General features: G+C 39.9%; 1 protein-coding gene across 1 annotated transcript; it reads right to left on the reverse strand.

Annotated features, from left to right (window-relative positions):
- Window positions 1-5943: 5943 nt before the first annotated feature.
- On the reverse strand, window positions 5944-7236 carry LOC128714823 (tachykinins-like). Its single transcript, XM_053809703.1, has 7 exons — window positions 7144-7236; window positions 6831-7060; window positions 6674-6722; window positions 6478-6604; window positions 6304-6411; window positions 6147-6208; window positions 5944-6075 (listed from the first exon to the last, which is right to left on the reverse strand). The coding sequence occupies exons 1-7, from the start codon at window positions 7234-7236 to the stop codon at window positions 5944-5946; spliced, it is 801 nt and encodes a 266-aa protein (XP_053665678.1).
- Window positions 7237-17004: the final 9768 nt, after the last annotated feature.

Genomic DNA, 17004 nt, shown 5'->3' on the forward strand with positions numbered 1-17004 from the left:
TATATTAATGAAGAAGTTTCCTCAGACTGTAGAAAGACCGGTTGGCAGCCAGCACTCTAGCGCGTATCTCAACATCAATGCTGTTGTCGGTGCTGACCTTCAACCCAAAACAGATGAAATTTTGAACGACTTCAAAGATGCCTTCAAAGAAGTCACTGGTACTTAAGTTAGGATTTGCTGGCAGGACCCTGCGTGGTACCTCCATCAATTTGGTTTTTGCCTCGTTAATCTTCAACCCGAGTTTTTCGCCGCCTACTTAATTCCTTTGGTAAGTATCCGCTACGTAGGAGAGCCTTAAACAGCAATGTCTATGTCAGTATATAGTAGTGTGTAGTACGTCAGTGTATAGTAGATGAATCCCGAAATTTCCACCTTCGAGTCACAGATGGCCCTCTCTAGCGCTAGGTTAAAGAATAGACAAGTCAGCTCATTTCCTTGGTGCAGATTCTTTTTTTTAACGAGGAGGGAATCTTCAAAAGACGAACACATCAGAGGAGGACGGATACGGTTGACTTCAGCGTTTGTAAACTACCATTCGTCCGTTGAACAGTGCGGGATTCACCAGGTCCGCTAGTTCCGGGGGGAAAGGAATTAGGTCGTCCTTACGCGACCTCTCTAGACCACTCCTCGACTTAATCTAACCCTGCCGATGCGCTGAGATGCCTTACCCTTGCAGGGGCGTGTGTGCTGTCTCTGTCCGATGTCCCTTTCCACTACTTCTGCTAGTGCTTCGACGTCCTTATGTGTCTGTTGGTTCTGCTGCTTCACCTAAAAGACAGAATAATGGGGGACATTCAACATTTAAAGTTCTTTGGATGCTACATCGCCAAACTGCATCTTCCATGCTGTAGCAAGATTATTGCCGTCGTTGCCTTCCCGTCGGTGAGCTCACCTCATTTCACAATTGTTGTAGTGTCTTGAAGATGGCCCTGGTGGCCGTGCGTTCTGCGTTCCAGGTGTTCTTGTCGGAGCACATCTCTGCCACAAGGTCCCGGATGACTTTCTCGACAATGCAGCTACGTAGAAATACATGTCCCGTAAGGAGTTGCATTAGGAAGAAGTCCGCTTCCACGTGCTTGCGGCGTAGCCAGACCGAAAGGATCGGTATCAGCCTCCTTGTCTTCATTCCGGAAGCCTTGGTGAAATTCCGTGGTGCGAGCAAAGGGCCTTGAGAGTTTTCCATCTACCACCGTTGGTAATTGTCATTGGTACTAGTCTGTTTACGTTTGGCCAGGATTCGAAATGAGTTCAATGCGTCATAAAGTTTTACCTTAGCTATTCTGACGTATGCGGCCTAGAAGTCGGTGAAGAGATAGAATGAGTGGAGTTACAGAACCGTCTTTTTCTCCTTCAGTGTATTGAACCGATCGGCGAATCATGACATCAAGGAACTACACCAGGGGTTCAATGCTGTATATGAATAGTACATATTAATTGTATTAAATTCAACTTTAATTATGTTTTATGATGACTCCAAAATCGTTTTAAAACCTTTACGACCAAGAACCCTGTTGCCCATTGCTAATGCGTTGATAGTTTTTATTTAATACTTTTTACTATGCTTAGCACAGCTTTCACAGCACAGGTTAGCTTTCTTAACATCACCTAAACTTTCAATGATATTTAAATGATTGAAAATGCTTATTGCTGTTCCAAACCAGTCGAAGGATTGATTCGCTTAGGAATTTACACACTGATAATAAAAACATTCCTGAACAACCGAGAGGCATTGAATACGATGATCTAATTAAAATATTTCCTCCGACTAGTAAGCATGGTACGTACTATTCCTCAACCATGGCAACCGGGTATAATGGCAACACACGATGTACCATGGTCCTCAGTGAAACAGGGAAGTAAATTTAATATTCATAATCGAAAGTTGTATTATGGAAGGAGAAGACAGTTTAAAGAGAAAATTGCCCACACATTGCCATTGCAAAACTATTTGAATAATTCAGCTCCGGCTGTGAGAACAATTGCAGTGCAACCGGTGACAAATAATAATGGTAGTGGAGGAGGTATCCGAAAGCCCAAAATAGAGTTTCACAAGGTAATACAGAAATTAATGCCCTAGAAGTGGAATCATATTTGTCGTTCTCCTGAATTTATCCTTCTTGAACTCGGGTATTGAATGTTAACCCGTAGTTTGTTTTTTTTTTTAAATTTGGATTGAGTTTATCCGCTGCTAGCAATTGGTAGAGACTTGCGTGTGAAAATGTGTAATTATGCACGTAAATTGATCTATGGGCGTAATGTTTTGTTAACATATCAACTAGGATATCAACTAGCAAAAAGGATAATGGTATTGGAGCCGGTACCAGTAAGCCCAATTAGAGTTTCGGAAGGTAATACAGAAATTAATGGAAGAAGAAGAAGAAGTTGAGGCATATTTGTCGTGCTCCTGAATTTATCCTCGAACACGAAGGTGCAATGGAAAAAAAATAAGACTGTCAAATTTAAATTGAATTATTTGACTAGAATCCTATCTTGTTCTCGATGTATCGACTTAGATTTACTTTTACCACGTAGCAGGAATAGTCAATTAATAACTGACGTCCTAGAAACGATTTTAATGCTGGTCCTATGACATGAAAGACTAGTGTCAATATCTCTAACTCAACGGGTAACTCTACAGTATCAGTAGAACCAGCATGTTTCTAGTCAATCAGTATTTTGATTAATTTTCACTCAACTTTCAATTCAAAATGCAACGAAGATACGACGATTCAGTCCCAAAATAATTATACCAAATTTTTATACCAAAGCAAATACACACACCTGAATTATACCCGGAACCCTACAAATGTCACACAATAGCATATTTTGATTTCCATAATAGTGTAGTTCGTGTTTTCCAATATGGTGCTATTATCGGAGAGGAGCAATATGTAATTTCTCACATGGAGAATATAGGTTATTCTATAGGTTACAAATTATATTTCGTCATTTTCATCACTAGGTGGCGCAAATAATTTTTAATAATTTTAGTACAACGTCATTATATTACCATAAACCAGGAGACAACAATTACAGGCAGTTCCCGAGATATAGATAGGAAACTATTTCACTATAATCCGGAAAAATCCGCCTATCTCGAATTTCCGCGTAAGTCGAATTTTAGTACAACGTCATTATATTACCATAAACCAGGAGACAACAATTACAGGCAGTTCCCGAGATATAGATAGGAAACTATTTCACTATAATCCGGAAAAATCCGCCTATCTCGAATTTCCGCGTAAGTCGAATCCGGGAGTAAAATCGTTTATACTTCAAAGCTAGATAGTTGACGACCTTCTCTGCATTTAATTTATTCAATAAATCAGGCAACTTTTTGAATGAATAAATTACAAACAAATCTTTTGATATGATAAGGAAATTATTATTTTCGACATGTATTTCACATGTATTTTGCTTAGATTTTGTGCTACAAACTAACTCAACTCTCAAATTTGCAAATCCGCGTATCTCCGAATTCGCGTATAAGAGGAACCGCTTAGCTCGGGAACTGTCTTTATATGGATAATTCAAATAACACATTAGACAATAGCGCTCTCTAGTCCAATGATAATAAATTACATACTCGTCAAATCACTGCTTCTCTGGTTTGCATATAACAGCACTCTAACTAAAACCCTGTACCGTAGGCAACTTCTATGTAGCACAGTTTAACGAAGAAACTGCAAGGCATGTGTTGCATCCTTTGTGTTCTGCAACCTCTCTTATCCTTCTGTGAGACCAATTGATACAGGCGGATGTACACGGGAAACTGGGTATGCATCAAACATTCTACAGCAATTGAAATTGTATTTGTGCTATGATAAACGTACGAGTAACGCAAAAAGAACACAGAAAATGGTCTGTGTTAGGCTTGTCAGGTTAAGTCCAAAAAATGTTATTTTTATGAAAAATAACCGTGCAGTTAGACGGTGACAATTTTCTCGGAGACTTTTTCGATGACATGCGATGAAAAGTCCATATATAAAAAATGGCATCACGTGTACATCGCGTGTATGAAATAGCTCTATTTTGGCTGTCGTTGTCATTTGTTCATAAATACAAGTTAAAAAACAAAAACAAGTCATTTCAAGTTTAAAATGAAATTAACATTAACTGCATAAATAAAAAAATAAACACTCAAAAGTGGCTTGTAAACAAACAAATGAGCGCAGAAATTTCTCGGGGAAACGCAGTTTTTTTTTCTCGGAAAGTCTCGGAGAAAAAGTCTCCGAGACAGTTGTCACCGTCTAATTGCACGTTAATGCTTTTTTTTAAATAATTATAATTCTGATTTTTGGGGCGGCCTGGTGGTTTATTTGGTAGCGTCGCCGGTTTCAGACGACAGGACGATACCAACTCCTAAACGAATCGAAGAAACACAGGACTTAATAATCCAGATACTAAACAAAAAAAAAAATTTTAAAGTCCAAGAAAGCCCAAAAATGGCAGCCCTTTGAGCTCTTGAGGTTATTGTGCCGCTGTAAACAGATTTGGAACACTTCAACCAACCATCAATTGGTTGGCTCAGTTACCCGGGGCAAAAACCATTGAAGCAAGATTTGACATAAATCGCCTGAAAACTGGTTTCTTGCGTTGCGAAGTTCAATGATTGAACTACCATGTTAATTACTGGGCGCCTCCATACAATTAATTTTCGTCAAATGGCTTTAAAATCTATGAACAAATATCGTTCTGCAGAAAACGTTCTCTAATATTCAGAAGTTTTAACGAAAGAAACAATAATTTTACAGTTTTTGATTAAAATTGCAAATATGAATTTATTTATCAAATGTCAAATTTTGTGATATGTGCATTATTGTGAAATTTAAAAAATATTTAAAAAGAAATACATTTAAATTAGTGGATAAAAATGCATTATAAGCTACATTCTTATAGCGAAGCAAAAGATATTACCGATATTAATATAAAATATACTTTCATTGTTGTATAACATTGAAACAATCCTTTTTTATCGGAACACACATACTAAATTCGATAAGAAAGAGAACTTTTGGCGCCTTATTTACTAGCAATTCAACAACATGTTGAATGATTTCGTGAAATTTCTATAAACATATAGATTTAATTTAAAAAAACACACACAAACAACGATGTAGTTGGTCTTTTTTCCATTTGTTTGCCATACCGCACAGATTTTTCATAATCCCAAACTAAAGTTTCTCTTTTTGTTTACAATTTAACCTTTTCAATCTTCCTTCCTCAGTTCAGTTCTTCTTTAATTCTTTAAACTCAAATACGAAATGATTGGTAGTTAAATTTTTTTTTTTGCAATAGCATAATTATAAAAATATTTTTTCTGCATAATGATGAAAATAAAACTAAAGATTTAAACTAAATGATCTAAAATGATATAAAAATTGGAAACAATATAAATGCGTTACTCACAGTGAAATATGTCATTCGGAATGCGTTCGTACTAATCGAAAGCTAATGTAACGGTGCAGTTATATTTCCAGAAGCCAGTTTGTATTCATTTTGAAATGATATAAATTCTGTGAGTGTAATAGTTTGAATTTGTGTTTGTATGTATATGCGTGTGTGTGTGTGGGTTTTCTTAACAGTTTTGCCAAAGATTTACAAACAGTTTGCACAATTCACACTATCAACCCCATTCCAATGTACTGTACAGAAAGGGAACATTACGCGCACAGTGTCAGCATTCAACTTGCCGCACTGATAATGATGATCATGATGATATGTTCAGCAGCAGATGCTTAACGGTAGATTAAAGGGTTAACGATACATTTGCGTTCCCCGTGGGCTGGGAGAGAGGACAATCACGAGATCATTGATCGTTGAATAACTATCTTACTGGGTAACTATCGGTGATCCTTTGGCATCGATTCTGTTGGAAATGGTGTACGTTGGTTAGTGGTTGAGCCGTACGCAGTTGGCAGTGTGAACAAACTAATTACTTACTTATTTCCCACGTAGTCCCATGAACCCGTTGGGAACTCTTTTCGGAGGTGCCGCATTCAGGTGCATCGAGGGCCCAAACGCGGGATCGAGTACGAGAAAGTTCGGATATTCTTTTGCCATTCGATCAGAGTTCTGGAACGGTTAAAGACGATGGAATTATGATAAATGTTGCCGCATTCCAGCTTTACGCTTGGCTCAATTACCAATTCGTCCAAACTCCATCGTTCGTCCAGTGAATTGTCAAAGTTCTTCTTTCCACGCATTCCTGTAGGGGGGAGAACGTGTGTATGCATACGCTTATTACATAAAGGTGTAAATGAAATGAGATTCGAATACAGAGCTTCCTGGACGAAAACATACCCATAAATCCGGAAGGAGCTCGTTTGCCATCTCGGTAGGAATTTGGACCACCGCGTGACGCTTGATTGTTCCAACTGAACAGAGAGAGTGACTTCTTGCCCCGCATTCCTATCGATGGAGATAAAGCGAAACATAATTGCATTACTATCACACGAACGTCTCAAGCTATGCTACCATTAAATCCGGAAGGAACTCGTCGTCCTCGCATGCCCGTAAATCCTGTCGGTGCTCGTTTGGGAAGATTTCGTCCAAGCTGGACCCGTCCGTTCTCCTCCTCGTCGTTCTGCGCCATCCGCCATAGCTAAAAATTTGCAAACAATTTGTTTATACGCGAATGGCGCAGGTCGCAGGATCAAAGCGATACCGATACCTGCTCACCGTGCGGCATGAACATCTCGTTTTCCACCTCAAGGGCTGCCCTATGTGTGTGGGTGTGTCGTTAGGTAGCCGAAACCGGACGCAGATGCAAAAATGGATTCATTTATCAATCAATCGCTGCATAATCAATGACGACAACATTCACCTACCTCAGTCCATCCAGCAGCTCCGGGCTGATGCGCCATCGGGGTATTCCGCTCCAGCCGTACAGACCACGGGCTAATCCATCCGTACTGTGGCCACCCGTTGCCGTCCGTGAATCATCGGTCGGTGAGGGAACTGGCGATGGAAGGTCGTTATCGTTGAATGCATTTTCGTTGAATGCCATGTAATTGGGCCTATCGTCATCGGGGCTCGCGATACCATCGACGGGATTTTCCTGCCGTGGGACGAGAAAACGGACAGTGGGGAGGCGGCGAAATGCAATTAATGCAATTAACATGCACTGATTAATCTACTTACCGGCACGTCTGCCGGTGTTTCGGAAAGACTTACCGAAACACACACGTTTACGAGGCATGCGAGACACGCCAGCATTACGAAAGGTCGGCTCATTTTCTAGCACTGCAAGTAAGTAAAGCAGGGAAGAAGTTAATTATGAGACCGTCGTCCTACGCGATGGTTTATCGGTGGAGAGATAAAAAAAATATCACACATTCACCTGACGTCACCAAAGCCTGCATGGCGGCGCTACATAACACAAACATACATCATTTTCAACTGATACGATTTTTGTGTGCGTCCCGTTGGCAAGTTCTCGTTCGTGCCATACGCGTATGATCGTTGGGTTCGTAGCTAAGTGTAATTTTACCGGACGGATGAATACAAAGCGCGCTGATATGTTTATAGTTGTCAAATTGATTACGTGCCGATTGGCGTGATTACTTTTTCCCAATGCCGTATGGCACATGTGCAAGCGCATTTCGGCATTCCGTCATGTGTATGTGTTTACTGCGACCGTTTTTTTGTTGCTTGTAGTGGTGATTGGATGGATATAAAGTCATAAAAAGGAAAAACAAAGGCAGCGCACAGTTTCCTGCGCAATTTGAATAAAATGTAAATGTGTTTTACATCGCATTATTGACCTTAATCCTTGTCAGATCATTTTTATCCCAATGAATATTTGTAATCTCTCCACATGGCATCGTGGAAATCAAGTAAATTTTTCATACTGATAATTAATAACTACTTTTGAAGTGTTTAATCCCGTAATGGATTATATTGGAAAATATAAATTTTGGGTTTTTGGAGTATATTAAACTGAATTTTAACAGTCAACGAACTATTCTTTCCCTACTCATACTCATTGCATTGTTCATTCCGGTTGCGAGCACTGATCGTTATAACTCCCCGATCCTCAGGATATCAAATTGACAAACAGCCCCACTTGATCGAGGTTCAATTTCGTAGATATGTACCTGATAAGTTCGGATCACACACACCGGCAAGTGTAGGGCATTGATCATACCGCAGGAAAAGTATATCAGATTGTCTAAAATACTGCTTTGCGATATGACTCTAAAGTTTTATAGTGCTTTTAACTTACTGTACTGTATAATTATGTTAAACGCAAAATGCGATATTAATTTTACCACGTTTTGAAGTCTAGAAGGTATAGCCTTATTACTATTGGGGAAAATATTCAATACTGTGCTGAATATTCGTTTCACCGACAGGAAAATGAGCCGCAAGCTTAAAAATTACACAGGAAATGTAATGGGTGTAATGTAACTTGTGGTGTTTAATTCAGTTAGTTTAAATTTATTAACACAAATACGAATTTAAGAAACTGGAATATGCTGTAAAATTTGATGTAATTCATAAAAAACTATCATGTAGAAACTAGTGCGGCCATTCCAGCTTTATTCTGTAAACTTGACGGGGGCGCCCAGCAGCTTTAGTGAATCGGTGCTGAAAACGGACTGTTTACGATCCAAAGCATGGGCAATTAATGTCAAGAAAAGTCAGAGTAGAGTTTCTATTGAGACACTAACAATCTCTGAAATTTGTTACCGGTAAGTTTAGCCAACGTCTAACACAAAATTATTTTATTTGCTTCAAATTTATACACACTACCGATGTTTTAAACGAATTTGATCAGAACCAACAACAGTTATATGCCATGTTAAATAGTTGTAAAGTTATTTCTTGAACCACTTCTAACTTATACATGTTTTAAAACATTATATCTGTTTTAAATAAATAATCCAATCAAAGGTAAAAAGTATTACATCAATTTCAAACGTTGATCGAAACCAACAGACGATATTTAGTTATAGTCAAAAATTAAATCAAACTTCTTGATGTTCATTTTCTTTGTCAACACAACAACCTCCACAGCACTACTAGATCTGTCATTTTTATCTTGCTTGACTGTATTTACTCGTAGCTGGATAGTCAGTCCTAATACATTACTGCGCCGCCGCTTTTTAGCTGTTAGCCCTATAAATTAAAAGAGTCTGGACTCTGGAGAGTCTTCTAAACCAGTAAAGAATAGTTGTTAAATGTTAGTTATAAAATCTAAAAAAAAACCTTCAAACATTTTTCTTATTGCATAAATTACCTTCCTTCGTGGGTATCAAATTTGCGCTGTTTATATTCAAACCCGTACCAGCGACTAATTCATCACCAATAAGCCTAATTCAATATGTTTGATATGGAGCGCGTTGGGTTTGTTGCTGTGCTGATGTTTTCAAGTGGCATATGAAAACACATCTTTAAGATCGATGATAAAGTTTGATAGATTCCAATTAGAAACGGCCCAGGATGGCCACTTGTATCGAGTACCCTTGTCATACCGTAAAACTAATGAAGAATAATTGCTGCCATATACCGCCAGCTGTTTCATGGCAGCGGGTTTACTAAAAGCTTAAAACAAATGCCAGAAGCTGTTTATGATGAAACAAATTCACATTAACATGGTGAATATGGAGCACTTACGCACATGCCAAACGCCATTTCACTAGTAATGGATAGTTTGTACTGTAAGGAGGAGAGAATATCCAAGCAAGGTAATAATTGTATTACGACGAAAGATGATGGGAAACAAAAGTGAAGAAATGTGGTTATTTCACTCCTTCGCGATTGTTAGATCACGATAATTCAATGCAGATCACATGCCCAACGTTTAACAGTTAACATAGCGGACATCATTTATTTTACGAATGAATGTAAAGTTTGACGTCAGATTGTGCTACACAGACCGCAAATAGGTGGATGGTCATTTTTCTTCCCCTGTTCTCACACCTTCGGTAGCAGATGTTCCCAGAGACTGCATCCCGTTTAGGAACAACTTTGCTCATCTTCATCGCACCATACTAAATCATCGGGCTCGCGACGGCTAAAATAACGCAACATGGCGGGTAGTGTAGGACGGGTGGATGGATAATATGATTTCCGGGGCTTGATACCGCCACCCCAAGCATTGGACACCGACCGACCTACACCCTTCCGTGGAGAATTTGCCGAACAGTCGATCCCGGGGAAAATCGGGCGTACGATGAAGCTCTGCAGTGAAAGCAGCTGCCAGCTGCCAGATAGTTGTTTCCGATTTATTTAATACGACTGTAAAAGCAGAAGAAAAGCGAGCGACTAAATAGAGTACCCAGTCGTGGTCGATTGCACGATTCTCGGGGAATTTGTGGTAAATTTAATTCCAGTGCGCTTTCCCTTTTCTCGCGTTTGACAGCGGGTGTCGGGCTCGCGTTGGTGAGATGCGCCTTTCAGAAGGAAACATTCTACATCGGAGTGGAGTGTGGTTTTAAAAAATTCAAGGACGTCCGCATAACAGTTACATTTATAGTGATATATTAATACACGAGCCGTTGTTGCTTCAGAAAGTATCACGTATTGTGCATGAATATTCATACGGAGTGGTTGGTCAACGAAATAGAAATAGTGAGCGAGCAAGCCAATGCAAATAATGCTCGGCACTGCTACAGCAGCACACCATAAAGATTATGCTCACGTACTAGCGCCGGTTCGCGGTCAGGTATAGTTTTTACCTGTTTCATGCTTATGTTCTACGCTTTTTGTTCCTGTGTGCAGTGAAACAAAAAGAATTATTCGACTGTAAGTCATACTCTCACTTCTAACACATTTTTCAAGATCGGACATCTGAAAGCGGATTAAGGGAAACGTCATGTTGTTCTTTGGCTAATGGAAGGATGAACGAACAATTTGCACCGCACAAGAGTGAAACATACTCTCGCGCAAGTGAAAACAAACCAATAAAAGCGTTGGTGATAACATATTTGAATTTCAAATTTATGACAGCAATGTTTGTGTAATGTACAACTGCTGTTAAGGGCCATAGAGTTGAGTTGGGCATATTTCTTGGACCCAATAATTTCTTTACTCCTTATATTCAACTAAAATTGTAATTTCCAGTTATTAGCCGATGAACATCGTGAGAGCAATATTGAATATTTCATAAAAAAGTGTGAGTCAACTCAAAAAAGAAAAATAAAACAAAATCCCTGTGTAATGTAATCAATTTATGCCTTCATTAATCATGTACGAGTGTTGAACTGTTTAACGACTTAACGCGATTCCATCCATTAAGCAAATACTTTCCGATTAAAATCATACATTTTAAATAGCGAGGCGTCCACCATTACGGGTCACCATTATCAAGACCTTGAATCAGGCGCGGCATAATTGATAACATCCTGTTTAAATGAAAGTTTTCGGCCGGATAGTGAAAAGGTTCTTTGGAGACTAATTTTTAATTATGGATGCCATTTTGGTACATAAGTCAGGGTAAAAGTTCCAAGAATAAGTTTATGTGCGCGTTGTCCAACGCTTCTCATTAATGGAGCTTGGCAATTAACAATTACAACATTATCCTTCCCAAAGCTTTGAGGTAGTGATATTCGAACTGTTTCTCCATACACTGGACAGACCATCCGGCAGCGGGAAAATAGAAGGAATCAAGGACTGTCATAAAGAGCATCTGAATTTATAGTGCCACTTGAAGATGATTTTTATTTTAGTGATCGTACTACTATCATGATTTTGATGTGCGAAAGAGTTCAAAGGATGACCCAACTTTCGCACCAAATTCAAAGATCATCAACCAAACACATATGGTGGAATGGAAAAAAAATCCTTCATCAGCGTCACTCATCCCGTGCTTTTTCCTGCGACCTTAAGCACCTCAATAAATGATGCTGCCGTGTAAGTTAACTCTTCCAATTACCAACACATATCAGCAAGCATAAAAGGGGATGAATAATATCATCATTTCATTTCACAACACACTACGCACGTTTCGTACACTCGTTTCGCTTGTGTGTTTTCCCGTATTTGGCCCCGTTTTTTTCCGTTTCTTACATTACTAAACACTTTTGCTCGCAAACATAATTAAATATTCAACTGCTTTGGGTGGCCTTGCCATCAGAATAAAACCTCGTGTGGCACATCAACACCTACTCCAATCCCGCACATGCTGAGGCCAGTGTTGCTTCCGGTGTCTGTTTGCTTTTTTTTCTACTATTTCCGATGTTGTTCGCAACAGCACAGTTCATAAGCATACAGTAATTACTTACCAGTCGGTTCAGTTGGATTCGTTGTTGGAAAAATAAATGGCTACGGTTGCTGGTGCGAAGGCTTGATCAGGTTCGGGATCAGCGGACTCACGGATGGAAAAATAGAACTCAAATCCAACCCGTCGCACTAAATATTAACATAGGATGTCTTTTGGCGCACGGCACGGTATAGTGCAATGCATACAGTACACTTTCAGACCGTTCCTTTAATTCTTCTTTTACAGCGCGGCAGGATTTCCAACACCAGCTCAGTACAGCCACCGAAGCACGTGGCACGATGCAACGTTACGGTACGGCTCACCGTTAACGACACCAACCGTTTGAATGATTCAGCCTCATCACACTTGCCACCTTTTATATAGCGTCGGGAAAAGTCATCGCCGGCGGACCGGACATGCCGGGGCGGAAAATGGGACCGCAATCGGTGCCGTTCCGACGCTATAGGGCATGCGTTGAGCATTCGCGGACGTTGAATCGGTCGACTGAACCGAAGAAAGACGATCGTACCGCGGAAAGCGTGGTGTTTGTTGTTGGTTGTTGGGAGCAAGAGAAAAGAAGACATGGTCGCCGGAATACCTTGGCGAGATGGTCGAGTGTAGAATTTAATTCAAATGGGATTTTTTGGTGGGATTTGTGGATTTGTAAGAACGTACTGGAACAAGCATTGGAAGAGTTACGCGAATAATTAGTAGCGAACTCAGTAGCTGTTTGTGACTTCAATTAAAGGTTAAAGTTAACTATGGTGCGCGAACAGATGGTTGAACGGTAAATAATTATTGTTTAATAAGCAATAGAAAAAAAGACATGTACGTAAATGTTCCTGCACAATTGAATTTATAGTTCATGGATGAGACTTTGTTTTGATAAATTTCGGTCAAAAAGGAAGAGATTTATAAATGCTTCGATGTAAATGAATTAAATGCATCAAATAATTTACAATTGAACTCATTATATTGTACTTGTATAACTTTGTTTTGCGAAAACAAATGGAAAAACATATAAAGCTTACATAAATATATTTTTATGTGCATAAATTGCTTAATAAACAAAGATTTTAAATCTACGTTGAATTCTCTAAGTTTGAACGTTTACATTGGTTTGGAAGAAGTATACCCTTTAATAGCAACCTTAAATTGCAATACGACTATTTAATATTAGTTAGTATTGGTTATGTTTGTATAAAGAAACGTTTTATTTCCGGTTGATGTTCTAACTTCATTAGTTCATAGAAATGTCGATTAAATTGAGTCCCATTGGTTTCCAAATGTCGCTCGTTTCGAGAATGCATTGAAATATACGAAGCAATTATTGCACCATAATGTTATTTGCTTGATAACCTGCACGAAAGCTTTTATTTCGTTTCGTATTTTAAGTGCCGGAATATGCAATATTATTATATCGCTTTATGCCGTCCCGTGCGATAAGCTTAGAAATCGCATCCCGGTGCAATAATTGAATCATCGCAATCGATTGTCCTACGCTCGCGTGGCCGTGTAGTTCGAAATGAGCGTATCATGTAGTACGCCCAACATTTACAAACCCCTGCGGTTCAGCAAATTGGACCATTCAATGTTGCAAAACTGAGGCAAATGATTCTCCGAAATCAATAATCATACGTTTCTGCATACCGACGCCGGATGGTAGTAAAATGTGCTGGCAGCACCTCGGATGACATCGTCGACCGGGATTACTCTTTATTTGCGCATGGTTAGCGATGAGGTGCAGGGAAACATGCCCGAATGTCGTCAACTCGCTGGCGGGCATATGGCCCGCAAAACACAGCGGCCGTGGCAGGTGCTGGGCCAAGATTCTGGCTATCACCAAGTTATCAACTTCGTTATCTCACCACGCTATTAGCATTGGTTAGTGAAGCTTATCATGAAGTTCGCAATGGGCGCAACACGCCATGTCCATTAATTAAACCAACGTTTGCCACTATCTGCCGAGCGGCGAATGGTCCCGGTATTTATCGATGAAAGGTTAACAGTAACGAAGGGCTCGATTCGAATTGGTCCCCGAACAATATGCAAATAGGCCACGTGCATCTTTCTAAATGTCTTATTCCGAGCGAATTCACCGAACCTGGGAACCGGGATGGGGATAAAACCGGCAACCAGACATCCTGGTGTGTGTGGTTAATATATGAAAAGTCTCTCGACACCTACACAAACTGTCGATGACGACGATAGCGTAGAAGATGATGTATATCCTCGAATCTCGGCCACCTTGGTCACGGATCATCTACGTTCGTCATTCACCGGAAGGCATATTGTTCCGGGGAGTTTGCATGGTCCGATTTGCTCACCACGCTTCGTTCTGTGTCTGTTACGTGTGGTATGGCGATGGCCGTAGTTAGTACGACTGCTCGTTATCGTTTTGTTTTCTGTAGACTCGAAAATATAGTAGCAGAGGAAACAAAAGATAGGCACCTTATTTATTATTGAAACCATCCCGGAGCTGCAGCAGGAAAAGTCTCCCGGACATACGTACGTTTTTTTGATAAGAAGCATGGATTTATCTCTTTTTGTGTCACATTACTCTTTGTTGGACTGTTTCGTTGAAATGTTACTGGCACATGGACCATGGATATTCGTGCTGGGATGGTGCTCTTTCACGGCCATGTCTTGTTTGAAATCATTCGCAACTTTCATGATTTAAACACAACGATTTTGTGCCTGTTCCGTATTTCGTTACATCACTTGTTGCTTAAATTTAGTGCAGCGTAATAAGTTGTGGACGTCATCGCTCATAACATTTCGCCCGGGTAGTAGTTGCATTATCAAATATTACCAAGAAATAGGGAGATTAATTTCAAAATAGTGCTATTATCTTTATTAAATTCGGTAATAATTTTTTTAAATAGAAAATTAAAAACGGACAAAATGGTAATCAATTGAGATTTAACTAGCTGAATGACAATTGTTCAAAACGTTTAAGATGTGTTTAATAATTTATTAACTTGGCACGAGGTAAACGAAATGGGGCTAAAACCTCTCATGAACGACAATTTGCCCAGTGTGGCAGGCAATGTGCAGTTTTGATTTCCAGCGAAGTTGTCCTTCGGATATACCGGATATTTCATTCTAGATTTAGGATTAGGATTTTTGGTAGAGACATTATAGTGCGACCAACTAAGGCTAACTGGCATTCTACTCACTTCCCTCATGCTTTTTGCCGTTGAAGGCAAGGCAAGCAGCAAACTCTTAATGGTTTTTTACCATACGTTGTCACAAATCGAATGCTTTGTAGTAAAAAAGCTTATAGTAAAACAAACATCCCTCGCTGGTTGGGTTCATTTTAGTTGGGTTTCTCGATAGCTAGCACCTCGATAGTTAGGTTGAATTCCCAACCAAGTCGAGGTTGTCGTTTTCAATTAATGTGGCCTATTAAGCATGATATTTTTTGGAACCCAACTATTAAAGTACCAACTAAAATAAATCCAACTTTACTTAAATAAAAACATCAATCAATTAGTAATTCAAGTAAGTAATAATTGGTTTTAATTAATCCATTTCCGACACCTTTTTTCTGCCGCATTTTGTGCATGAAATAGAATAAATCATTGAAACATTCGTCATTGTTCCGAGCGCCTTGTAATTGCGAAACCAATGGACCTTGCTTGAATCGAATCGAATGTGATTTTTTAGGTTTTTTTTCAAGATCATAACGACTTACAAGCTCTTACCGAGCTTAAGATAACTTACTAAAATTATTTGTGCTAATTAGCCGGATCAGCACCGAAAATAACATTGATGTTAAAATATGCGCCAACCGGTCATACAGTCTGAGGACACTTCTCCATTAAAAGCACCTGTCGCGACGAACGAAGCTGGGACTATATCGAACCTATATCCAGTACTCACATACGCCTCTGAGATATGGACTTTGTTCAAAACTGACGAAACCCTCTTAGTCGCGTTCAAGAGGAAGATGCTCAGAAGGATCTTTGGTCTCGTATGTGTGGAAGGACAATGGAGGAGCCCCTGCCATGACAAGCTCTATGAGCTGTACGGCGAACTTACTGTCGTACAGCACAATACAGTAGACTCGCCAGGCTGCGGTGGGCTGTTCACGTCATGAGAATGACACCGGGCGACCCAGCCCTAGTTCTTTTAGGTCGTCCACATGAAGCGCGGCAGACCCAAATTGAGATGGAGTGGGGATAATGGATTGGCAGACGCAGGCGCTTGAATTTAGAGGACGCCAGCAGCAGGCCAAGACCGCGAAGCGGTAGTAGCGCCTGGTAAGTAAGAAAAATAAGTAACAGGATAGTCAGCCTTTGCTTTGTGGGGTTCAGCAAATGTAGAGTCCAGCGAATGTCTAGGATATGGAAGGAAACACTAATCCGACAACTAACCAGAACCTTAGATAACGCAATCCGAAACCAATCTTTTTTCTCGTGACCTTGGCTCTTTTAGTCCGAGTTGGCCTCGAAGTTTTTGAATTCGATTGTCTGATTGAAATTTACCTTTAAAAAAATTTATCATCGATTTCAACCGCCAATAGGGGAGTTGGTGGTCTTCGGTTCAACGTTATAATTAACAATTCAAATTCAATTTTAACAGCTGCACCTTGGCAGATTGCTGCTGGCCAGTTGCGACTGGTCTTGACAAATACTTTCACAACACCGAGCCCGTCTTGTCCAGCTACTTCTTCACTGGCCGATTGCTTCACCTCCAGGAAGAACGCCGAGAACACTTTTCGTTCGATCTTCATGTCTAAGATCTGCAGTGTTTTACGGTGATGTTCTGTGTTCTGTGCTGTGGTAGCTAGA

This window comes from Anopheles marshallii, chromosome 3 (genome assembly GCF_943734725.1).
Source record: "Anopheles marshallii chromosome 3, idAnoMarsDA_429_01, whole genome shotgun sequence".
Lineage (NCBI taxonomy): Eukaryota > Metazoa > Arthropoda > Insecta > Diptera > Culicidae > Anopheles > Anopheles marshallii.